This window comes from Camelus dromedarius, chromosome 17 (assembly GCF_036321535.1).
Source record: "Camelus dromedarius isolate mCamDro1 chromosome 17, mCamDro1.pat, whole genome shotgun sequence".
NCBI classification, from domain to species: Eukaryota; Metazoa; Chordata; class Mammalia; order Artiodactyla; family Camelidae; genus Camelus; species Camelus dromedarius.
Genome location: NC_087452.1, coordinates 36,547,133 through 36,572,640, shown reverse-complemented (window position 1 = coordinate 36,572,640; position 25,508 = coordinate 36,547,133). Strand labels below are relative to the sequence as shown.

The 25,508-nt window shown below is 36.6% G+C and overlaps 1 protein-coding gene and 1 long non-coding RNA gene across 2 annotated transcripts in view; one reads left to right on the top strand and one right to left on the bottom strand.

Annotated features, from left to right (window-relative positions):
* Window positions 1–25,508, top strand: part of SACM1L (SAC1 like phosphatidylinositide phosphatase) — a 61,012-nt gene that overhangs the window by 8,155 nt on the left and 27,349 nt on the right. The window contains exons 2-6 of the mRNA XM_010982761.3: window positions 12,741–12,838; window positions 15,764–15,838; window positions 17,074–17,201; window positions 20,574–20,723; window positions 25,219–25,278. Coding sequence (XP_010981063.1) covers window positions 12,741–12,838; window positions 15,764–15,838; window positions 17,074–17,201; window positions 20,574–20,723; window positions 25,219–25,278 — 511 coding nt within the window. The remainder of the gene's footprint in view (window positions 1–12,740; window positions 12,839–15,763; window positions 15,839–17,073; window positions 17,202–20,573; window positions 20,724–25,218; window positions 25,279–25,508) is intronic.
* The window catches only part of LOC116158213 (uncharacterized), a 30,608-nt gene continuing 24,240 nt past the window's right edge, over window positions 19,141–25,508 (bottom strand). The window contains exon 3 of the long non-coding RNA XR_010384872.1: window positions 19,141–20,028. This is a non-coding gene — a long non-coding RNA (uncharacterized LOC116158213). The remainder of the gene's footprint in view (window positions 20,029–25,508) is intronic.

The window sequence follows — 25,508 nt, the reverse complement described above, 5'->3', positions numbered from 1 at the left end:
CCATTGACGTAAGTGGAGTGTTAAGAGTCCTCTACTATTGTTGTGTTACTGTCAATGTCTCCCTTTTTGTCAGTTAATATTTTCTCTATTTAGGTGATCTTATTTTGGATGCATATGTATTTACAATTTTATATCTTCTTAGATTGACCCCGTAATCATTATATAATGTCCTTCTTAGCCTCGTTAGTCTTTGTTTTAAAGTCTGTCTTGTCTGATGTTGCTACCTCAGCTTTGTTAATTTCCATTTGCATGGGATACCTTTTTCCATCCATCCCTCACTTTCAGTCTGTGTGTCTTTAAATCCCATGAGTCTCTTGTAGGCAGCATGTATATGGATTTTTTGTTTTAAATCCATTCAGCCATTCTGTGTCTTTTGACTGGAGCATTTAGTCCATTTACATTTAAAGTAATTACTAGTGGGTATGTACTTATTGCCATTTTTAAAAACTGCTTTGGGATTGTTTTTTGTTCCTTTCTTCTTTTGTTCTCTTCCCTTGTGTTTAGTTGACTGTCTTTAGTATTATGTTTCCTTTTTTGTAGGTGTATATCTGTCTGTCTATCTATGATTATTTTAAGTTGCTGATCTCTTAAGTCAAACACATTTTAATACCCCTGCATTTTTGCTCCTTCCCCTTTGCTGCCCCAGCATGTTTACTGTTTTGACATTATCTTTTATAAATTTTTGTTTTGTGTATCCATTAACTACTTATTGTGGATGTAGATGGTTTTACTGGTTATATTCACTGGCTGCAGAGCCCACGGAGTCCCAGAGCTGGTGTTGGCCTGCTGGTGGGCAGGGCCAGGGCTTAGTGGGTGGGCTGGGTCCTGGTATGACAGGCTGTGGTGCTGGGGTGGTCCTGGGGTTGTTGTCTACCCGTTGGTGGGTGGCGCTGGAGCTGGCGCTGGCGCCTACCCAGTAGTGGGTGAACCTGGTCCTAGGGCTAGTGCCAGTACACTGATGGGTGGAGCCATATCCCAGGATCTCTGGCTGCAGCATCTGGGGGATCCTGGGGCTAGTACTGGGACACTGGTGTCTGGGGCCAGTCCTGGGCTCTCTGGTGGACAGGGCGGGGTCCTGGGGCAGCTGTGGGCTCAGAGGGTCTTAAGGCAGCAGGTCTGCTGGTCGTTAGGGCTGTGTCTCTGCCCAGCTATTTGCTTGGCCTGAGGCATCCCAGTACTGGTGCTGATGGGGCCAGTTTAGGCAGTGGGTGGGGCCAGGTTTTTTTGCTAATAAGCGAGGAGGAGGATTCCAGCACCAGTGTCCTTGTGGTAGGATGAGCTCCCAAAGATGGCTGTCACCCAGGGTCAGCATTAGGTGCCTCCTGCCTATCCAGGAGGTCCTCCAGGATCAGCAAGTGAGTCTGACCTAGGCTCCTTTCAAATTGCTTCTTCTGTTCTGGGTCACTGAGCATGTGAGATTTCGTGTGCCCTTTAAGAGTGGAGTCTCTATTTCCCACAGCCCTCTAGTTCTCCTGAAAGTAAGTCCCACTGGTCTTCAAAGCCAAACGTTCTGGGGTCTTCCTGGTGCAGGAACGCCGGGCTGGAGAGCCCTCTGGGAGAATCTGTGCAGTTGGAATTCTCCCTCATTTGTGAGCCGCCCCCCTTGGGGTAGGGTCTCCACTGTGTTGTGTCTCCTCCCCTCCTCCCCATTTTGTTGTGGTTCCTTCTTTCTGTCTTTAGTTACAGAAGATCTTTTCTGCTAGTCTTCCAGTTTTTCTCATGGATAGTTGTTCTGTAAATAGTTGTGATTTGGGTATACCTGTGGAAGGACGTGATCTCAGGGTCTTCCTACTCTGCCATCTTGGCCACACATCTCCCTGGGCCTTTATTTTTAAAACCTAACGGCTTTGAAGTGCATGGTCTCTGGGATCAAGAAGAGAGAGAGCACGCTCAAGCCTCCTTTGATATATCTTCCAAAATATGTGTCATCTTAACAGAAACCAGATTTCTGGGTTGGTATTGAATCCCCTGTCTTGAAAGAAACCAGGGAGTATTCCTGTTCAGTTAGAGTTAATAGTTGATACCTGCTGGATTCTGATAAGCTCACCAGTTTATGTAGAACCAGAGCCTTTTTTAAGTATACAGTGTTACTTTGAACTTTAGAGAATTGATATCAACAGCATAGTTAATGACCAAATAATCTTTTTTAATTGAAGTACAGTCAATTGCAATGTGTCTTCTGGTGTACAGTACAGTGTCCCAGTCATGCATGTACATATATATATTCATTTTCATATTTTTTATTAAAGATTATTACACCATATTGAATGTAGTTCCCTGTGTTATACAGAAGAAACTTTTTTAAAAATTATTTTTATATGTAGTAGCTAACATTTGTAAACCTCAAACCCAAATTTATTCCCTCCCACCACCTTTCCCTGGTAACCATAATAAGATTGTTTACTGTGTTTGTAAATGTATTTCTGTTTTGTAGATGAGTTCATAGGGTCTTTTTTTTTTTTTTAAGATTCCACGTATGAGTGATATCATACAGTATTTTCCTTTCTCTTTCTAGCTTACTTCACTTAGAATGACGATCTCTAGGTTTATCCATGTTGCTGCAAATGGCATTATTTCATTCTTTGTTATGGCTGAGTAGTATTCCATTGTATAAATATACCACAACTTCTTTATGCAGTCATCAGTCGATGTACATTTAGGTTGCTTCCATGTCTTGGCTATTGTATATAATGCTGCTATGAACATTGGGGTACATGTATCTTTCTGCATTAGAGTTTCGTCTGGATATATACCCAGAAGTGGGATTGCTGGATCATATGGTATGTCTGTTTAGTCTTTTGAGGAATATCTATACTGTTTTCCATAATGGCTTCACCAAACTACATTCTTCCTAGCAGTGTAGGAGGGTTCCCTTTTCTCCACAGCCTCCAGCATTTGTCATTTGTGGACTTCGGAATGATGGTCATTCTGACTGGTGTGAAGTGATAAACCTCATTGTAGTTTTGATTTGCATTTCTCTGATAATTAGTGATATTGAGCATTTTTTCACAAGCGTTTTGGCCGTTAGTATGAATGACCAAATAACCTTCTTGGAGGAAATCTTTTTGTCTTAACTTCTAAAATCTATTTCATAAAATAAGTAATGTGAGAGAGTTTTATTGACATAAGAAACATCACACCAATTGAGGGCCATTCTTTTTGCAGCAGGGAGAGCTTTAGCCTAGATTTTTATCATTGAGTCTTCTGTCTTGGTTTCCATGTATTTATTACATTGAGAACTTAGTATAGCTTGTTGACATGTTAATTTTGGAAAAACTCCAGGCAGAACTTGGCTTCAGTGATACTTTGTAGACTTTCTGATCAGAGAACACCCTACTTCCTCTTTCTCCTCTTTATAAGTTATAGTATAACTTCAAATCCAGTTAAAATTTGACCTGTCAATGTTCTTTTCTTAGCTAAGAGAAAGGATACAATTTTAAAAATTCTGTTTATTCTGTCACTGAGCAGAAGAAAATATTAGCTGAGCTGAAGAAAATATTAGCTAAGAGCCATATATTTAAAAAAACCACTTAATGTGCATGTTTGCTGACTAATTATGTCCTGTTCTCTAAGAAAATTGAACTTTTGCTATCTTGTGCGAGAAATACCAATGGAAGTAGGTAAAGCGCAGAGTCCTTGTCTGCAGAGGCTTATGTTTAGTGAAGATTTAAACACAAAAATAACAATAAAACCATAACCTCAGCAAAAATTATACCTTGAATGTTTACTCAAGTGTTTTGGACTATGAGTGCTAGAGAGTGAAAGTTAATTTCACTAGCTTTTGAAATGAAACCTGGAAGCATAAAACTTACAGAATGAAATTTGTTACACAAAGCAAATATACTTCAGATCAATATTAAGGCCAATTAAAACGTGGTGGGAAATGGAAGGAGGGGAAGGAAGAGAGGAAGTCAGCAAAGGCACCTGTAGATATCTGAGTTGGGATGACACCTGCCGTTACGATTAGTTGGATTCTGAGCTGTTATTTATAATTATTCTTCTTAAAAGTATTGATTAGCTGGCAGTCACCGTGCATATGTTCATTGCTCCAGTTCTTAAGCCATTTTCAGTAACATCTATCAGAGCAGCCTGGGGGGCAGCACCAGCAACTTAGATTCTAGCAACATCTCTGTGAGAGGGAAGATGGAGCAAAGATCCCTGAGCCCTTGGGCTAGGTAGGACTCGCTGCCTTGGTCGACAGTTACTCTTATTTTTGTTTCTGTTCTTTTAACACATTTTTAAACTTAATTTTTATTGTAATCTAATACAATTATATGGTTTAAAAATAAACAGTGCACAAAGCTTGAAAATAAAAAAAGAGCACTCTACTGCACTCGCAGTCCCCACTGTCCCAGAGACCTCTGCTTTCATGTTTTTAATCACTTTCTTTTATTTTACTCCACATTTCTAAACAACATGCTTATATTGCTGTTTCCTGATTTTTTTTTGGTTTTATTCATACGATGACTTTCTACTTCAGATGAGAATTTAACTTTTACGTTTCTATTCCTTCCCTCTCTTACTATAGTTACAGTAAGACGTACAGTGTTCATGTTACTATGGTTGTGTAGATGTGACTCAAAAGAAGTCGATAGTGTATTAAAACTACATTTTCTTATGAAAACGCTTTGTTTTTCCTTGAATTAAAAGGTGCCTTTTTTTCTTTTGATTTGCTTCACTTTTCTTTAAGGTGCCTATCTCTAATTAATCTTCAGTCTCTGTGACAACAGTAAAACTCTCAAACATGTCTGGTAACTATCAGTTCATTTTCTTTGAGTCTTATCTCTGGGAGCCCTGTCCCCCTGCTTTAATCTGGATTGGCTGTTCTTTAGACCTGTTGCATAGCTGTTGTCCTGGAACCTCTGTTCACCATCATCATGAGAATTTCTTTTACTTCTCTCCTGTGTTAGATTTGCAGTCTAACTGTTGACTTATTCCATTTTGGTTAAAAAAACACAACAAAACTTTTCCTTCTTTCTAAGAGTGAAAGAGAAGTATGTTTTGAGACATTGCACATCTGAACATGTTTTCATTCTAGCCTCAAGTTTGATAGTGTGGCTAAGTAGAATTCTCAGTTAGAAATTATTATCCTTCAGAATTTTAAACACCTTGCTGTTGAATAGCCCAGTATGTTGCTGTTGAATAACCCAATGGTGTGACTGTTGACAACTTCAGTGCTTCTTTCTCTTATTTATTTTTCCTAGAAGCTTTAGGATTGTCTCTGTGTGGTGTTTTGAAGCTTTACGATTAATGTGCCTGTGAGTGAGTGTGTGTGTCTGTGTTTTCCATTTATTTGATGGGCCTTTCCCATCTGGAAACTTGTCCTTTGGTTTGAGGTTTCTTCTTTGTTTGTTTTTATACTATTTCTTTGATAAGTTTCTTTTTTTCTTGTGTGCTCTTCTGGAATTCCTGTTAAATGGATGTTGAACACCCTGAATTGTGCCATTCTCTTCCTCTCTTCTTTCCCCCTTTTTCCTCCCTAGGTTTTCATGTTTTGCAGCTCTTATCATTTTATTCTGTTCTCAAGGAGTATTCTTTAGTTTATTGTGATTTTTCAGTTTTACTGTGATTATTAGGACTGTAACAATTAGTAAAGACCTATTTTTATGGCTGTATATTTTTTTGTGTATGGTTTAAAGTCTTAATCCAAGATGTATATATTTTTTCAGTGTTGCCACACTCTCAGTTTTAAATGCCAAGTTGGGAAAAACTTCTAAATTGCTTATATTAGGGAGACTTTTTAGATGTATATTTGTATGTATTTATATGTATACATTTTCTATAATTATGTATTAAAATTTTAATAGAAGACTTTTCTGCTCTTATAAACATTTGATTTTACTATAAATATCACTGGCTAAAAGCTATCTGTTAGATAACACAACAAAACTTGCGTATGGAAACAAGTGCGATTTTTTTCAGTTCATTACTTCATTCAAATACTTAATTTTTGTTATAGAAGTTTTTCAAGTGAGAAGCTTAATCACACTTAGAGTCGTCCCTTGATATCCAAGGAGGATTGGTTCTGCGACCTCCCTCAGATACCAAAATTCAAAGATACTCAAGTTCTTTAAATAAAATGATGTAGTATTTGCATATAACCTATGCACAGTCTTCTGTATACTGTAAATCCTCTCTAGATTATTTGTAATACTTAATACAATGTAAATACTATGTAAATAGTTGTAAATACAATACAAATGTTATATAAATAGTTGCTGGTGCCCAGCAAATTCTAGGTTTGCTTTTGGAACTTTCTGGAAAATTTTTTTCCTGAATATTTTCAACCCATAGTTGGTGAAATCCACGGATGTGGAACCTATGGACACAGAGGGCCAACCGTGTATAGATAAAGGTAGTCACAGTATAAGAGGGTGGAGCTATTGAGGGAAGGCAGTGTGTGCATTTCTCTGTTGGCTGTTTATTTAGATATACAGGCTTTATGTTTTTGTGCATTGTATTAAAAAGTGGAGAAATTTGATTTCTGAGATGGTATGTTGATAATCATTTTTTATATCAAGAATAACATTGGTTATTAAAAACATAGCACAAAATTTTTGTGGAGAAGTCAGTTGTGCTAACTCTCCCCAAATACAACTGAGAACTTAGAAGAGCTTAGGCCCCTGAGCAATATGAAGAAAATGGATATAAAAAACTTACGGACTTCTGTCTGTGGTCAGAACTGTGGAACGCTCCCCAGCCTTTGTCCCAGATGTAAAAGTAAAGCAGCTGAGTAGGGGCAATGGTGATGGCTTTGTCAAGAGACTGGGACAGCAGGAGAGTAAGCAAAACCACAACTCAGTGATCTGAGGTCAGTTGGTAAGAAAACAATGCCACCATTTCTTGGAGTCTTTCTTAGTGTGGATCGTGTCACACACATTCTCTCTTTTATCCTCACTGATCATTTGTCTCTTTTTAACTGTGAGAAAGCTGAGCCATGAAGTTCAGTGGTTTGCTTAGGGACTCCTGATAGTAAGCATAGGGTTGGAATTCAAACCAGATTTGTAAGAGTTTAAAACCTGTAATTTTTTCACCAGACTGTGTTACTATAATTTGAAGGCATCAGTGGGATGGCACAGAAATTGATGTGTTCAAAATAGATCCCAGCCAGTCAAGAAAACATCGTTACTTAGATTAAGAAGTAAGGAAAAACCTTGTTTTAATATACTATAAATTAAAGACATTCTATTAAGAATGGTTTTTAAGAAGTTTTATCACTTAGGAACTCAGACACCAGATAACAGATTCAGTTGAAGGAAACTCTGTTTCCTTAGTGTCAGGAAGATAGTGTTTCTATTTGTATGTTTTGACCAGGGGTTAATGTGAAGTTTATTTCATTTTAGGAGGGATTTGATCACTGCATTAGTTTTCTATTGCTGCTGTACCAAATTAGTGTAAATTTAGAGACTTAAAACAATACAAATGTAGTATCTCTTAGTTACTTCAGATCAAAAGCCCATCACTGGGCTAAAATCAAGGTGTGAAGCAGGGTGGCATTTCAGGGGAGGCTCTGGGGAAGAATCCACTTGCAGTCTCATTCAGTGTGTTGACTGAATCTACATTCTTGTGGTTGTGGGACTGAAGTCCCTGTTTTTCATTTGTTTGCTATCAGCCTGAGGCCACTCTTAGCTTTTAGAGGCCTCTCTCCTGTCCCTGCATGTGACTGCAACATCTCAGGAACCATCAGGAAGCTTGTCAAATCCTTCTCTTGACTGAAGTCTCTCCTTCCATTCTGCTGCATCTCTCTGAGGGGCTCTTATGCAGTTTTCTGCTGTTAAGGGCTCACGTGATTACACTGGACCCACCACAACCATCCAAGATAATCTCCCTATTTTCAATCCAGTTGATTTGTAACCTTAATTCCATCTGCAGGATAATACCTGGATTGAATGAATAATCAGGAGATGGGAATCTTGGGGGCTAATCTCTAGAATTCTGCCTAACCATAACCACTTTTGCAGTAAAACTCTTCATTTTCAGCATATTCAGTCTGCAGTTTAATTGTTCAAATTTTTAGTTGTGCAGAGTAAAACTGATTGCTGGGAGAAGTAGCCGGGTGTAACTGTCTTTTAAAAACTGTCTTTTAAAAACTAACATTGTGTTTTGTACTAAAAGCTGTTTTCTTGATGTAGACTCATAATCTTTACAAATAAACCAAGGCATTCATTCATAATTCTTCAAAATTTCTATTATTCTGGAACATTGTCTTTAGTAAATCAGAGCTCTGTTTTATATAGTCTTGATATTTTGGGTGGGGATTTACCCCTAATATACAACTCTGGTTTCTTATTTTAGAATGTAACTTTTTCTCAGATTTGTTTCTGTTATATTCTGGCTCGAAGAATGTATTTCTTATAAACATGCAGATTTACATTGGTGTGAATTCTGTCCAGATATGTTGGAAAATAATTATTTTAGGTTTTTGAGTATTAAGAAAGTTGGAATTATGATGAGAAAGGCAGATTTTTCACTGTAATTCTGGAGCCAAAATGTGAAACCTAGGTGTTTTTACTTTTTTAGAATAGCATTATTGGAGTAATAATATGTAATTAGACATATCAGAAAATTGCTAGCTTAATACAGTTGAGGACAAATATGAATTAAAGCATAGCTATCTGCTAATATGTTGCTATTTGTGTACTTCAGTTATATTTATTCAAACAGTATATTTAAATTGAGATATAATTTGTTTCTGGTATCTTCCTAGCAAAACAGAATTGCTTACAGATTGTCCATGTGGCAAAGATATCGATACCTTCTATTGTATTATTTCTGAAAGTATGAGTTGGATAACCTTTCTGGTTGTGTGTTCGGAGTCCTATAATGAAAATTTGCAACTTTTCTCCTTTCTCTGCTAAAGGATGTTTCTGTTAATGATTAAAAAAAATCATACCTGAGTCAGCCTTTTATGCTTTGCAAGAGTACTTTATCGATGCTCATTTAATGCTTGCTGTTCTGTTTGGTAGTTAGGGTAAGCGTTCTCATCGCCAGGCTTAATAAAGGGCAGAGATGGCTTCCCTTTGTTCACAGTTGTGCCAGTAGTTTTTATGTATTGTTTCATTCAATCCTCTCTCTCCTAACCCCCAGTCTCCCTACCCTATCTTAATTTTCTTCATAGTATGGACTACTGTCTGAAATCACTGAATTACTTCTTTGTATCTTGATTGTCTTTCCCACTGGAATGTAAGCTCTGTGATCCAAGAACTTTGTACCACTCATACCTAACAAAACCTGGCATGGGGTAGACGCTCATAACTTGGCTGGCATTAAGTAGCTAGTAATTAGCAAAGTCAGGATAATTTTTGACTGCAAATCTTGAGGCCTTTTCTTTGTGACTACTCCTAATGTAGTGCTCTTATAATTTGTTGAAGTAATGTTTTGATTAGAGATTTATGGTCAGTTGTGTGAATGTTGGATTTTGATTTCCTGTATAAACAAGGCCTACATGTGTTTGCATGTGTTTGTTGATTGACTGTGATTCTGAATGGTTGCTTTCATGTTACTGGGTCTAGAACAAGTCATTCGTAGTTGACTTAACACTACAGTAGCATTGGTAATGGACTGTTTCTTATCAATGCTATGATCTTTGTTTTAAAAATAAGATAACAGAGGAGAGACACTTTGTTATCCATTGGAACCTTCTAAAGAGAGCTCATGGAGTTACTTAGGACATTAGAGATGGGACAGGCTGTTCTGTTATAGCATCAGCTATTGTAGGAGAACATTTCACGAGACTCTTCCAGGTCCTGAGCCTGTTTCAGCCCCGGAGGATGCCATCTGATTGAGAGACTGCACTTTTTTCGAAAGCTTTTATAAAGAAGTCTTGTTTTTCAAGTCCACTTTTTAAGTTTTTTTTTTTTCTATTTGTGACTTGTTTATCACCTACCTCCTTGTCCCTTAGTGCTTGTATAATGCTTAGCACATGGCAGCTTTTCAATAAATTTATTGACTTCTAGAGTGTGATTTCTCCTGCACAAAACATCTGCAGATATGGACTGATGTTTTGGGGTTTTTTGTTCCTTTTTTTTTTTTTTTAATGATTTGAGACTAAAGGTAACTATCCTGTGACTAGATTTTCTGGAAGTTTTTCATATTTTAGTTTGTTTCAGGACCTCTTTTTTTTTTATAGCTTTATTGAAGCATAGTTAACATACAATAAGCTGCACATATTTAAAGTGTGCATTTTGATACATTTTGACATATTTTAAACCTGTGAAAACATCACCAGTATCAAGATAATGAATACATTCATCACCCCCTAATGTTTCCTTGTGCCTGTAACCTTTTCCCCTTTTTCCTCTCTCTGGGCAAGTTAAACATACAACTACCACGTGATCCAGCCGTTCCACTTTTAGGTAGTCACCCAAGAGAAATGAATGCATATGTCTGCCCTAAGACTTGTACTAGAATGTTCATAGAAGCTTTATTCATAATATCCCAAAGTGGGAGTGTACAGATGACCATCAGCAAGTGAGTGAATAAATTATGGTATATCCACACAATTGAATACTGTTCAGGAATAAAAAGAAATGAGCTATTATGTTTTGTTTGAATTGAAGACTGCCATATTTGAAGCAGATTTGTTTTCTTTGTTGCATTTCTTTCTTTCTTCCTTTTTGTTTTTTTTTTTTAACTGTTCTATAACTTTTTTTTGGTAGTATAATTGGTTTACAGTGTCGTGTCAATTTCTGGTGGTGGGCAGCATAGTGTTTGTCATAGCATTTCTTGATTTGTGTTAATACTGACTTTCATTCCCTTAGCATATCCGCTCCCCTCCCTCCACCCATGGAGGAAGCTAGCCTGACATTAAGAAGTTAGTTATAGATGAACCATGAAATGATGTAAGTTATATTTGGGTAATTAAGTGTTGATTATTGCTGGAAAAACTTAGTCAAAAATGGTCACTACAGTTTGTTCTGCTACAGGACTTGTATCTGTAACACCAAATAACTTATACACAGTCAGTAAATAAGAGATGATATCAGTGATGGTGTGTGGGTTTATGTAAGATTTTTCACAGGCAAAGGGAGTGGAAGAAAGGAAGCAGAATTAAAAAGGAAAGGCGAAAGCCCTCAGATTGGCTGCTGCACAAACAGAAGTTCTTTCATGTGTGGTTTAAGAACAATAGAGATTAGTCCCTGGAAAAACAAACTAGTTCCCTCCCCAACTCTGGTCAGCTCCTGGAGGGCGGTACACTTGACCCTCTGTAGCTGCGGGTTCTGTGGTTGGTTCAATCTGTGGTTGCCGACCATTCTGCATTATTTTAATATGAGGCACTTGAGCATCCCCAGACTTCGGTACCTGGAACCAGTCCCAGGCCTGTACCTGTATTTACTCACGTGCCCACCTTAACAGCAGCCTCCATCTCCGTTGTTTTAGTGCCTGCACATCTTTATTTTCACTTTATTGTTTTTGTTCATTATTTCCTGAGGCAGTCCCTAACCATGCTGAATTGTTTGTTGGAGTCATCCACGTGGTCTCCCGAAGAGCCATCTGTTATTTTTGTTAGATTCAGTTTACAAAGTTGCATGAATTTTGATTCCTCTGTTCCAACTCTAACTTTACCCCCTTTATTTTTTATTTTGCAGAATGAGATTTTTTTTTCAAGAACACATATGTGGCATTCTAACAACAACAAAAACCCTGAAATGTTAAAGTAGTTTATTTTAAACAATATACTGGAAATGTGTTTATGATTTTTAGCTAATACTTAGATCTTGGTTACTATGTATCGGATGTTCTAAGCGCTTATCAAAGATTAGCTCACTTTCTCCACAACAGTGCTACTTAGTGAGTCTGGTATTATCGTTTTATGGAAAAGGGAACTGAAGAAAAAGAGAGTATGAGTAATAGATATTCAGAAGCTGGGAAACTGATGGCAAATGTAAGCACTGCTAAAATTGTTGTAATAGTTTTTTTTCACTTTTCAGTTTTATTAGGTAGAATTGTTAGTTTTACTGCACATATATAATATATTGCATGTAAATACATATATACAATACTCGGCACATATTTTTAAAAATTTATATATATGTACCATTCCTGTACCTTTATATATATGGTTCCTAAGAATGTTTAGAGCTTTAGCTTTTTAAACTTACATAGTTATCAAAAGAATAAAGCCACCCACAAAATAAGATTCAACAGAATGCAGCAATCCAGTCATAAAGGACCATCAAATGTGCTTACACATATTCAAGAAATCAGTCATCTAAGTTATAAATAATAAGTAGTTCATTTGTGTCCTTTTTCTTAGATTCCACATATAAGTGATATCATATGGTATTTTTCTTCCTCTTTCCCGCCCAGTTCACATAGAATGATGATCTCTTGGTCCATCCATGTTGCTGCACATGGCATTATTTTATTCTTTTTTATGCCTGGGTAGTATTCCATTGTGTATATATATACACAACATCTTTATCCAGTCATCTGTTGATGGACATTTGGGTTGTTTCCATGTCCTGGCTATTGTAAATAGTGCTGCTATGAACTTTGGGGTGCATGTGTCTTTTTGAATTATATTTTTCTCCGGGTATATGCCCAGCAGTGGGATTGCTGGATCACATGGTAAGTCTATTTATAGTTTTTTAAAGTATCTCCATACTGTCCTCCATAGTGGTTGCACCAATTTACATTCCCACCAGCAGTGTAGGAGGGTTCCTTTAAAATTGTTAAAATAGTTTTTTGGGGAGTCATTTTATTTGATTACTTACGTATGGTTTTCAATTTCTTCCTAGGCATATTACACCTGAAAAATTTTATGTAGAAGCTTGTGATGATGGAGCAAATGATGTACTTATCATCGACCGCGTGTCCACAGAAGTTACCCTCTCAGGTATTTTATAGCCAGGTTTAGAGATGTCAGAAAGATTTTACACCTACGTTGCAATAGTTAAATTGATGAGAGCTGTGTCAGCATGCGGATCTCTGAGTGTCGTCTTAGAAAATTTCAATTCTTGCTACCTCATTTGATTTTTATATATTTTATGCTTTCTTCTTTTCATGAAATGGAGAAATGATCTTAAAATTTTAAGTAGCATTTTACTACTGGAAAGGATTTAAAACATAATAATTTCTTTCTTCTTTTAGTGGTACTGTCATAGGACTGGTTCTATTGATGTGTGAGTTCCTTTCTAGCTGTAAGATTTAAAGTATTGGAGTGTGAGAAGGTTGTTTTAGCCTTAAGTATGTGGAATTTTAACAGTTGCTTTGTTTTTGAAAATACTCATGACAGGATAATTTAATGAAAAATAATATGTGTATCATTGACTGAAACTTGTGTTTTAGGCAGAATGATTTATTTTTTAATTTAATTTAATTTTTTTTATGTTCACATAAAAACCTTTATTCATTGTTACAATGGCTTTGTTCATAATCTCCTAAATCTGAAAACAACTCATGTTCTTCAGATGGTGAGCAAATAAACAAATTGTGGTACAATAGGACAACTCAGTAATAATAGAGAACAAACGACTGATACATGCAGCAAGATGGACAGATCTCAAATTATATGGTATAGGCAGAATGATTTATCTGTCTTATCTATCCAGTTATGTTTTGGTTTTATTTCTTTGGGGTATGAAAAAAAACTTGTTTTTCAGTTGTGTGGAACACTGTTTTCTGACTAGGTTAATGTGAAATAATTTTGGTGACGAATTAATGTACCACGTGATAATCACATTTAGAATTTCATATTTCATTTGTTTAAAAATTCACCTCTAGACAGGGTTCTATATTGTTTTCTTCTTAAGTATAGTATTTGAGTAACCATAGAGTAGGCATTCAGTAAATAGTAAATATCATTTGAATGGATAAAGTGTAACATGAAAATATTTTGCATAGGTGCTGAAGTGTAAGAGAAGTATGACTGTAGGTTTTAATTTCGTTGGTTATCTGGTTATTCTGGTAGGTGCCATATATAACTTTTTCTTTGACCAAACAGGATGAGAGCTGTTTTAGTTTGATAATTTGGTATTTCTTATGACTGTTGCTCTGTGGCTGCTCTCTCAGAATAGCTTTGTGGTTTTAACCACTGTTTGTCCACTTCTTCTAAAGTTTAGTCACACTACGTCTTTAAACTGTATTGATACAACATAAACGTTTTAGCGTGGCAGGGAGGATATAGCTAAAGTGGTGGACTGCATGCTTACCATGCGTGAGGTCCTAGGTTCAGTCCCCAGTACTTCCTCTAAGAATAAATAAGTAAGTAAACCTCATTACTTCCCCCCCACCAAAAAACAAATAAGTAAATAAAAGCTTTAGCATGGGTGTATTTTCAATTATTTTTGATCTTTCAGTGACATTTTATTTGTAAGCAGAGATTGCAGACCCATTTGAGTGGACAAAGCTAAAGGTCATGAACAGTGTGGATGTAAAAATGATACCGCAGTCATTAGCAGACACATGAAGAGATACTTTGACCTGAAGCCAGTGATGATGACGGCCTGATCCGCTCACAATTTCTCTGCCGGTTTCTTTATACCACTGGGAATGCAGACTATTGCCACAGAGAGGCATGAAAAAGGCAGAGAGGCAGAAAGAGGCATCGTTTTCTTCCATGAAAAACTAACATTCTTAGAAATTATCATAGTTTTATTACTGTTCTTCTCCAGTTAATATAACTTAACATCTCTGTCAATTGTACATTTATGTTTATCAGATGATCTCAGTATATTCAGGATTTTCTCTGAACTTTGCACTGGTATTTCCATTCTTCATGTTAGTCAATTGTGGCATAGCATTGCTAACAAGTAAGCTGGATTATCGAGAGAAACAAATGGATTTTAGACCTTTATTCAGAGTAACAGGACTGCCTTTAAGAAACAGGACTTGGGTTTACAGTAGTATTTCAAAATGTGTTCCAGGATGGTAAGTTAACTGTAACTGAAAGAAAAGTTTTATAGCCACGTAAGTTTGGGAAAACTTTGAATTAATCAGTGGAACAGCTTTCTTTTGCTATAGGCCTCCTCAGAGCCTTCCTTCTCCTGCTGTGCACTGTGACTCTGGAAGAGGGTGTAGGGGGAGTATGGATGTAGCAAAATAAGCTTCTTGGACTGGGAGACCCTACCTCCCCACCTTTTGGGCATTATTCCCTGAAGTAGTGTTCTACAAAATGTTTTGTGAAGCACATTGGCTTAAAGTTTAACAGCTGTGAAATGAACCTTGTCATCTAAGCATTCTATTAATAAGGGCATTGTTGATAAAATCACAGGTAATGGTGATGACTTCCTGCACACCTGCATAAATTTCTGTTGGACACGAGCAGGAGGCTTTTCCTTCCTTCTGCCTTCAGATCTCTGTCTCCATTTCCACGTTCTTAGACAGGAACAGGCAGGTCTTTTTTTGCATTCCATTTGTTACACGTTGAGATTAAAATTTTTTCTCAACTTCTCCTTCCGTTTACTTTCTAATTCTCGTAAAGGGATAGGGAATTGGTGTCTGACAAGAGGTTTAAGAATTTAGTTGAAAATTGACATTAGAAATAACCCTTAGTTACCTGGTGAGGTTTTGAAGCATGTTACTTTTGGTACCATATTCTAGACAGGCAGAGACCTTTATGTGTAACATGAACATCTTTATTTTAATTCTGCCAAAATGGAGGTCTAACAAAAGTGAAGGAATATTGCTTTCCTAGAACAAAGCATGCATATTGATTCAGTTGAAGTAACCGTTGGCATGAAACTAAGTTTCTCTTTCTGTTGGTTAGCTTTTTCTAAGCGATTTTTCTTTCTTTTTCTTTTTCTTTCTTTTTTTTTTTAAGTCAAGAAAGATATTCCTCCCTCAGCTGTCACAAGACCAATATTTGGTATTCTGGGCACAATCCACCTGGTGGCAGGTAAGAAAAACGAACAAAGATGGACAAAGCAGGTAACTAAGTTGACACTATTAGAGTAGAAGATGAAGACATACTTTATACCTTGCTTTTGGCAATACATCTGTACGTTAAGTATTTGTCAGTAATTTCTATAAGTAATAGACCCCAAATAGCAAGTGGTTAAGTTTATAAGCCTGAGATTCTATTTTTTAACGTTTTGATTTTGGTTTTATTCAACTAGAGTTGAAACCCCTCGTCAACTAGACATTTTTCATAAATTCTAAGAGTATTTAAATAACAGTTTTAATGCATTGATGGATCAGAGTATTCTGCACCTTCAGCTGCATAATGGGGTTGAATATGACATAGTGCTGCAAGTTACCTGGTTCTGAATTATCAGGAAAGTGATTTTGTTTATCTAAATTTTATTTCGTTGACCTTTTAAAAAAGTTCCTGTTGTATCAGGCACCATACTAGATGTTCTTTATAAAAGGTGGAAGTCGTTTTGTCGTGCAGTGACAGTCCAGTGAGAGAGGCATTTGAGTAGTAAGTTACTGCAGTACAGTGTGACAGGTCCTAGGAGAGAGATGTGCATAGGAAAACTTTCAGGGAGGGCACTTGTGGTAGAGCCCTGAACAGATCTGAAGAACTAATCTAGGAGTAAAGGTTTTCCCTGTTTATTTGTGGGAGGAGGAGGTAGCCAGTATCAGAGCTGGTGTCTCATGCACAGTGCTGTGATGGCTTCTTGATTCCTGACTGTTCTTTGCAGTGTTGTGGTAACCAGTTAGTTATGCTACCCCGGCACGTGTCTCTACCATTTAGAATGATGTGAAGGGCTTGGGAGGTGTAGAAGGGATGTTGTCCTGCATGGCCAGACCTCATGACCTGCGATGCTTTAAGCTACACATTAGGAAATGCATAAGCAGAGCCCAGATGCTTTGGGGATGACGGGGGGAGAGAGAGAGAGGTGTTTTCTCTCTCTGCTTTCTATCTGCGAGGGTCACTGCTCTGGCTTCCAAAGGTAACTTTTGCTTTTATCTTTTTGAGAAAAAATTGGACCTGTCAGTAAAGATTTTTCTAAGTAATATACTGGTCTTTCTATTCATAAATTATAAGAGTGCTTTAAAACAAGTATGGGTCTTTTATCTATTTAGCACAGTTCTGCTAGCCTTCAGAGTTTGATCAATAAGGACTGCTTCTTTTGGTTTTACAGTTGCCTTGTTCATATTTATGTGTGTTGGCTTTGCTTTTTGCAGGTAATTATCTAATTGTCATTACCAAAAAGAAAAAAATAGGTGAATTTTTCAATCATGTAATCTGGAAAGCAACGGATTTTGATGTCCTTTCTTATAAGAAGACAATGTTGCACTTAACTGATATTCAGGTAAGAACTGGAAGCACTTGTTAATTGCAAAACCCCCAGGACGTACCATGGGGTGGGGAGAGAGGGAGATGGAACACAAAGAATGTTTGATGGATTTCTTTTAAGCCTGATTATTTAAGCAACAAATAAAGCAGAGTCGCTCTACATACCTAGCCATAAAATGTATTTGAAAAAAAAAAAACTCTTTATATATTTTATTGCTCTTGGGTTTGTTTTGCTTTGTTTTAGACTGACTCTGTTCTTAAAATATGAAATTTCACACGGAGAGAAAAAGACAAACAGCAAAGGCACGTGTACTCAACACATAGATTTAACTTCATTTCCTTTTTCTGAAGAAATATTAGATATCTTTGAAGTTCCGCTTATCCTGTTTCCTTCCCTCTTTCCCCAGGGAAAGTGTTTTCTTCACTTTTGCCACATGTGAATATAAATGTGTGTGTACATGTTCATACAGTCCTCCTTTTTACAATTTTACAATTCCTTTTACAATTCCTATATGCGCGGATTTCAGTTACCACAGTTCATTCAGTTGACACCAGCCCCCAACAGCACAGTTTAAATTTTGGTTTCCATGATATAACACCTAAAAAATTAGCTCACCAAAGATGAAAGTGCAAAGAATCAAAAAGGGATGACTCTTAGAAGTGAAATTCAAATTAAACATGAATAGAGTATAGAAGCAGCAGCTGATGGCGGGACTGCTGATGCTGTCGCTGTTCGAGAGGCTAGATGCACAGCCCGAAGTCTTAGTGAAGGTGACTGTGTCGACATTAATGACAAAGTTGTTGTGATGAAAGAGAAGGTGAGCTCAACAGCAGACTTCACGTTAAAGGAACTCATGGAAGTATTTCATGACTTCATAGTGCAAAGAATAAAGTGTTAGAAGCTGGTTCTGGCTTAGATGTATGACAGTCACCAGGGTGTAGGAAAGATGGCATCGTAAGTTGGGTGACGAGAAGAACGCAAGCCCTGTCCAGGCTATTCTTGATACATTTTTGACAAGAAATAAAGTATTTTAAATTCTCAGTGTTTCTAATGTTTTAAATTACAGTGTACTAAATAATACTAGTTTTACTGTTTTTTCATTTCCCTGTACATTCATAACTTAGAGTAGGAGTTTTTAATGTGTTGATAAAAAAATGTGTTATGAAACAATTTTAATTTTTCCTGTTGATTATTAAGATAGTTTAAGATTTTGAAGATAGCATGGTCATTGTTGTAGTCGCACACCTTCGTGCAAAGTGGAGACTGCCTGTGTTCATAATCAGACAATATCTATTTTTGCTTGAAGTATTTTCACAACTTAATATGAATGGCATTAACCCTGTTCTAGTTTTTGAAAATTACTCTTTTTAAGTCAACATTATGTTTAGAGATTTATACCTATTGAGTATTTGTTTTCTAAATGTAATTTTATTTATATGTTTGCTTTTTAAAATTTTTAAGTTGTATTTTGATTCCCAAGACTACCAAAAGCTTGTTACTAAAAGAAAACTTATTCTAAAACACATACTTAAGTATGATAAACACTTAAAAAATTAGTGCTAGCTCTATTGTCTTATTGACTAAGTAAAACTGCAGAGTGATTTTTATACTTAAAACTTAAAATTTATTTTTTTATTATATATACATTATATATGTCAATCAATGTATTAATATATTCATTCTCTATAAGACATGATAATTTAAGGTAAAAATGGTTGTATTCATTTAATAGCCCAGTAATATTTACTTGAACAGTTTCTTCCTGATTGCTGTAGTTTATCGTCGGGCCGTGTGACTAATTTTGGCATTCTTCACCGTGTACGTTTTGCTTATTTACACCTTTTTTTTTAAAGTCTGAGGCCAAATTAAGAATTTTGTAATATGTAGATTTGTAACATGTAGACTGACATGTTAATAATTTGATAAACATTAAACATTACCAAACATGAAAAATTACTTTTTAAAACAAGGTGAAAATGTCAGTCTCGGTATTCCTTGGGAAAGTCAGCTAAAATGATTATCAGAAAATAAACATTACTTTTACTGGATCTTCTGTTCTTTCTTATTGAAGTACAATAAACTTACTATATTCATTTCAGGTGTACAACATAGTAATTCAGTATTTTTATGCATCATAAAATGATCACCATGATAAGTCTAGTCACCGTCTGTCACCGTACAAAGTTACTACAATGTTATTGACTGTCTTCCTTATACTGTACGTTACATCCCCATGACTTTATTTTATAACTGGAAGTTTGTCTCTAATTACTCATCCTCGCCTGTTTCACTCATCTCTCCCACCCCCCTCCCTACTGGCAACCACCAGTTTATTCTGTATCTATGAGTCTGTTTATGTTGTCTTCTGTTATTGATGTCTTACAGTTTTACAATAACAGATCTCTTACCGCCTTGCTTAGATTTATTCCTAGATATTTTATTATTTTTCATGCAGTTGTAAATAGGATTGTCTCCTTCATTTCTCTTCCTGTTAGTTCACTGTTAGCATATAGAAATGCAACTGATTTCTGTATATTAATTTATATCCTGCTATTTTACTAAATTCATTTATTGTACTAGTTTTTTTGGTCTTTAGGGTTTTCTGTATATGCTATCATGTCATCTGCAAACAGTGACAGTTTATTTCTTCTTCCTGATCTTGGAGGAAATGCTTTCTTCTTTATATCTTCAGTTGTGAAAAATCTTTTCTATTAGTCTTCAGGTCATTTTCATAGGTAGTTGCCCTGTGAATAGTTGTGCCTATAGGAAGAGGTGAGTTCAAGGTCTTCCTTCTCTACCATCTTCGCCACTTCTCTCTCTTCTGGACTTTTCAATCTTTGCTCTTTAAAAAAAAAAAGAAAATGAAAAAAGAATTTTGTTTTATTTCCCAACTAGCCGAAACCAGTAAAGTTTCTTAGGCATGAAGATGGTTCTGTTCTCTTGTTATTGACTCTGTGTGTTACTGGGCCTCTCATGAATTTGTTTTTCATCCATCAGATGAGAATCATTACACTAAACTAGGGGTTGTTGCAAAGATGAAGGAGAATCTGTGTAAAGTGTCTAGCACACAATAGGTCATAACCTAAGGTGGTGATGTTTTGTTAAAATAACTCTTCTGTCCTTTAGAGTAAAAATTGTGAAGGATACCAGTGGAGAGTACTACCTAATCAGTTAATGTAATACCCTATGCTGTTGAGCGTTGGCCATGTGTCAGGAACTGTCCCAGGTCCTAGGGAAATGGCGAACAGCCTCCTTGCCCAGTCTTTGTGCCAGTGGTATTTTACAGAGCTGGACTTAACAGATTTTTATTTTTCATTCTTTTGTCATGCTAATAGATTCCTTTTCAAGTATGCAATAAACTGCTTGTTCTCTCTCCTTTGTTTACAGTTACAAGATAATAAAACTTTCCTAGCAATGATAAACCATGTCTTGACTGTGGATGGGTTTTACTTCTCAACAACGTATGATTTGACCCATACTTTGCAGCGACTGTCCAACACTAGTCCAGAATTCCAGGAAATGAGTCTCTTGGAAAGGGTAAGCTTAATCTTCAATTATTATTATTATTTTAATTTCAAGGAACATGCTTCTGTTTCATTTGTGACAATATATATTAATTTCTCTCTGTTCTGGCTGTGTCAGGATCACGTATGGGGCTTTGAAAACACACCATGTTTCAAGTGTACATCAGAATTCCAAATACAGGACCGCAGAATCTATGTATGTTACACAGACAGAATTGAGAACCAGGGGTGTCCATTTTCAGAAATCCAGCCTAAACCTGCATGTTGGTTATTGCCAAGCTCTTAGTGTTCTGTGGTGTAACACTTACTAGCATTAGCAACATAACTGTGTTTGTAAAAGTAATGGTTCTGACAGATGATGTTCTTTCTGCAGTGGTATTTAAAAGTTTCTACAACTAGAAAAGTAAGAACTTAAGAACTTGAAAAATATGCTTTTATTTAAGGTGGGATTTTGCTTATTTTTTGCTTTTTTATTAAGATAAATGTATCTTTAAAACTAGGGCTACAGAAAGAGAAAAATGCTATATGATAGCTCTTATATGTGGAATCTTAAAAAAAAAAAAAAAAAGACACAAATGAACTTACCTACAAAACAGAAACAGACTCACAGACATAGAGAACAAACTTACGGTTACCAGAGGGTAAAGGGGATGGGAAAGGATAAATTGGGGATTCGAAAATTACACATCTTGGAGAGTGATGGAAATGTTAGCTATCTTGATTGTGGTGGTGGTTTCATGGGTATATACATCTGTCAAAATTCATCAAATTGTACTTCTGTAATATGTGTAGTTTACAGAAACCATACCACAATAAAAGTGTTTAAAATAAATATTATTAATGCCCCCCAAAAAACTAGGGCTCAGATGATCTCAACTTAAAATTTCTGCTATTCAAGAACTTAGATAATTGCTGCCTTGATTTTTTTATTGGCAGAAGTAGATATGTCTAGGGGGCAGACAGAATTTAGTTTATTTTTATTTTTATTGAAGTACAGTCAATTATAATGTGTCAGTCTCTGGTGTACAGCACAATGTCCCAATCTTGCATATGCATATATATATTTGTTTTCATATTTTTTCCATCAAAGGTTATCGTTACAAGATATTGAACATAGTTCCCTGTGCTATACAGAAGAAACTGTTTTTTCTAAATCTATTTTTATATATTGTGGCTAATATTTGTAAATCTCAGAATCCCAATTTATCCCCTCCCACCCCCTTTCACTAGTAACCATAAGATTGTTTACTGTGTCTGGGGGTATGTTTCTGTTTCGTAGATGAGTTCATATTGTCTTTTTTTTTTTTCTTTTTCGATTCCACATATGAGTGATATATGGTATTTTTCTCTTTTTTTCTTGCTTACTTCACTTAGAATGATGATCTCTAGGTCCATCCATGTTGCTGCAAATGGCATTATTTTATTATTTTTTATGGCAGAGTAGTATTCTATTGTATAAATATACCACAGCTTCTTTATCCGGTCATCTGTCCACGGACATTTAGGTTGTTTCCATGTCTTGGCTATTGTGTATAGTGCCTCTGTGAACACAGGGGTGCGTGTATCTTTTCGCATTAGGGTTCTCTCCAGATATATACCCAGAAATGGGATTGCTGGATCATATGGTAAGTCTATTTTTAGTTTTTTGAAGAATCTCCATACTGTTTCCCATAATGGCTGCACCAAACTACATTCCCACTAGGCAGTGTTTTCTCCACAGCCTCTCTAGCATTTATTGTTCATGGACTTTTAAATGATGACCATTCTGATTGGTGTAAGGTAAAATCTCATTGTAGTTTTGATTTGAATTTCTCTGATAATTAGCAGTATTGAGCATTTTGTCATGTGCATGTTGCCCATTTGTATGTCTTCATTGGAGAAATGCTTGTTTAGGTCTTCTGCCCATTTTTGTATTGCGTTGTTTTTTGTTATTAAGTTGTGTGAGCTGTGTATATATTCTGGAAATTAAGCCTTTGTCAGTCACATCATTTGCAAATATTTTCTCCCATTCCATAGGTTGTCTTTTTGTTTTGCTCATGGTTTCCTTTGCTGTGCAAAAGCTTATGAGTTTAATTAGGTCCCATTTGTTTATTTTTGCTTTTCTTTCCATTACTGGGTAGACTGGTCTAGGAGAATGTTGCTAAGATTTGTGTCAGAGAATGTTTTCCCTATGTTTTCTTCTAGGAGATTTATTGTGTGCAGGGGCAGATGGAATTTCAAAGGTTGCTGTCAGTTACCTTTTAGGTTGGACCATATGCAATTGCCATTAATTGACCATTATTGACCTATAAAAGTGATAATTTCATATAGTTCAGCCTAAGTCAATGTTTTTGTTGACTGGCTTTTTAAAAATTTTATAGTCTAATCTTGTAAAATTATATCTGGACTTTGATGTAAGTTTAGTTGTAAGCTAAGCAATCAAGAACTTTGGCTTTTAATTGCAAAGAGACTCTTGCTTTTAAAAGCAGTTGCTACAGTCTCCATTTGTGCTATGAAATGTCTCAGTTGCCTGCTCTGTGCCAGGCACTGTATGAGCCACTGGGGACACAGAATGAAAAGACATGCCTCTGCATTGTGGGAGGCTGCAGTCTACTGGGGAAGCGGATGTCCAGGCACACAGTACAAGGGATAATTTTGTCATGGATATGCATACCAGAGTGTGGTGGGACTCTGAAGTAAGGTGGGACTCACTTTGTCTGGGGGAGTCAGGGACGACTTAACAGGGGAAGGTCATCTTTGAGCTGAGACTTAATGATGACTAGGCTTTGTTGGTCAGGTGACAATGGGAGAGGGAGGGTTCTAGACAGAGGCTGTGGCAGTATCAGGCTAAACTGAAGAAGAAGGAGCCATCTCATCTGTTGGGATGGGAAGGAATTTTTTATCAGCTAATCAAGAGTCCAGAGTTTGGACCTAGAGATCATCATTCTAAGTGAAGTAAGCCAGAAAAGAAAAATAAAAATACCATATGATATCACTCATATGTGGAATCTAAAAAAAAAGAAAAAAAGACACTGAACTCATCTACAAAACAGAAATAAAGTCACAGACATAGTAAACAATCTTATGGTTTCTGGGGAAAGGGGGTGGGAAGGGATAAATTTGGGAGTCTGAGATTTGCAAATGTTAGCCACTATATATAAAAATAGATTTTTAAAAAGTTTCTTCTATATAGCCAGGGAACTATGATCAGTATCTTGTAATAACCTTTGATGGGAAAAAAAATATGAAAACAAATGTATGTATGTATATGCATGACTGGGACATTGTGCTGTACACCAGCAATTGACAAATTATAACTGAGGGTACTTCAGTTAAAAAAAAAAAAGTCAGTTAACATAAGGAATCATAAAGGTGATAAACGAACCATATATACTGTAAACATTTTATCTCAACTTAAAATTTTACATTGATTGGTCGATTGTTTGTAGGACCATAAGCTTTTGTTTGTTTTTGGTTCCTTGATTCCTAATTGTCTTTCCTATATAAATTATATCCATTATGTGCTCCAGTTTGATTCTCGTTAAAAATTTTGACACTTACAGAGCAATCTGCTTGCAGAATCCTACAGATTTTTACTGTTTCTCTAATTTTGTATAGTTGCCATTCCCACTCCTAATTCAACAGAAGTTTTGTTTTTAGCAGCTTGCCTTTTATCAAGTTATATTCTTGAGTCATTCAACTTTATAGAAATAGCAGTTTGTTTTTAAGTCTTATTTCATTGATTTATAAAATATTTAGTTAAATTATGTTATGATGAATAACAAGTACAAATGGGCACAGTCTGCCTGGGACACACCAAAATCTCAGGGAATATGCCATTCAGCTAGCTATGCCTGAGTGCAAGAGCCATTCCCGTGACTTTCAGCTGGGGACAGGGACAGGGGAGTGTCCCCTGGTGTGTTTTATAAAGAGAATGGATAGAATTGGCTAATCTGTGTTGTTGAGGGAGCTTCTTCTGTATTTACAGTTTGAAAGTTAGAGTGGCTAGAGATGAAATCAGAGAGTTAAGTAGGGGCTGCTGGATTCCAGGACTGGTTAGGCCATGTGACGATGCAGTTCTTTAGATGACAGAGAGCCAGTGAACTTCCAGCACACAGGCGACATCTCCTGCTGGCAGCACGTGGAGGAAGGGTGTGAAGGGCCAGGCCAGGACTGGAGGCAAGGGAGGCGGTAGCTGGGCTGCAGTCAAGTATTGGCCCAGGGTGGTGGGAATAGAGTTGCAGAAGAGAAGATGGATCTGGACGGAGATTTAGGACTTGACAGTTGACTGAATATAAGAGAAAGAGCCTGCGAGGACTTCCAGTTTGTGTCTAGCCAGCAGCCCTGGCTTGAGGCAAGGAGAAGGGAATGCCCAGAGGACGGCCAGGTTGGAGGGCAAGCATTCTGTGTGGAGCATGCCAAGGAGACCTTCTAGCCACCAGGTGGAGACACTGATTGTTACAGTTTTCTTCCTGTACAAACTCAACTTGGTGGGAGATAGTTTATTAATTTTAAAACTCCTCTCTTAGGCAGACCAGCGGTTTGTATGGAATGGTCATCTTCTAAGGGAACTTTCTGCTCAGCCAGAGGTAATGTACACTAAATAAAATCAGCTTATTTGCTACAGTCCAGGCTTTAATTGAATACATGTAATAAAATGGCTACCTAATCACCAAGGATTTTGGCAAAGAATTCCAATTTAACTCTAAACATTTATAACTTACAAACTCTAATCAGATCTACCCTCTCACATTGTTCTAGGTGGAGGAAACCTAATTATTTTATTCTGATCATCTATAGAAGCCTTAAAGAAATGCTT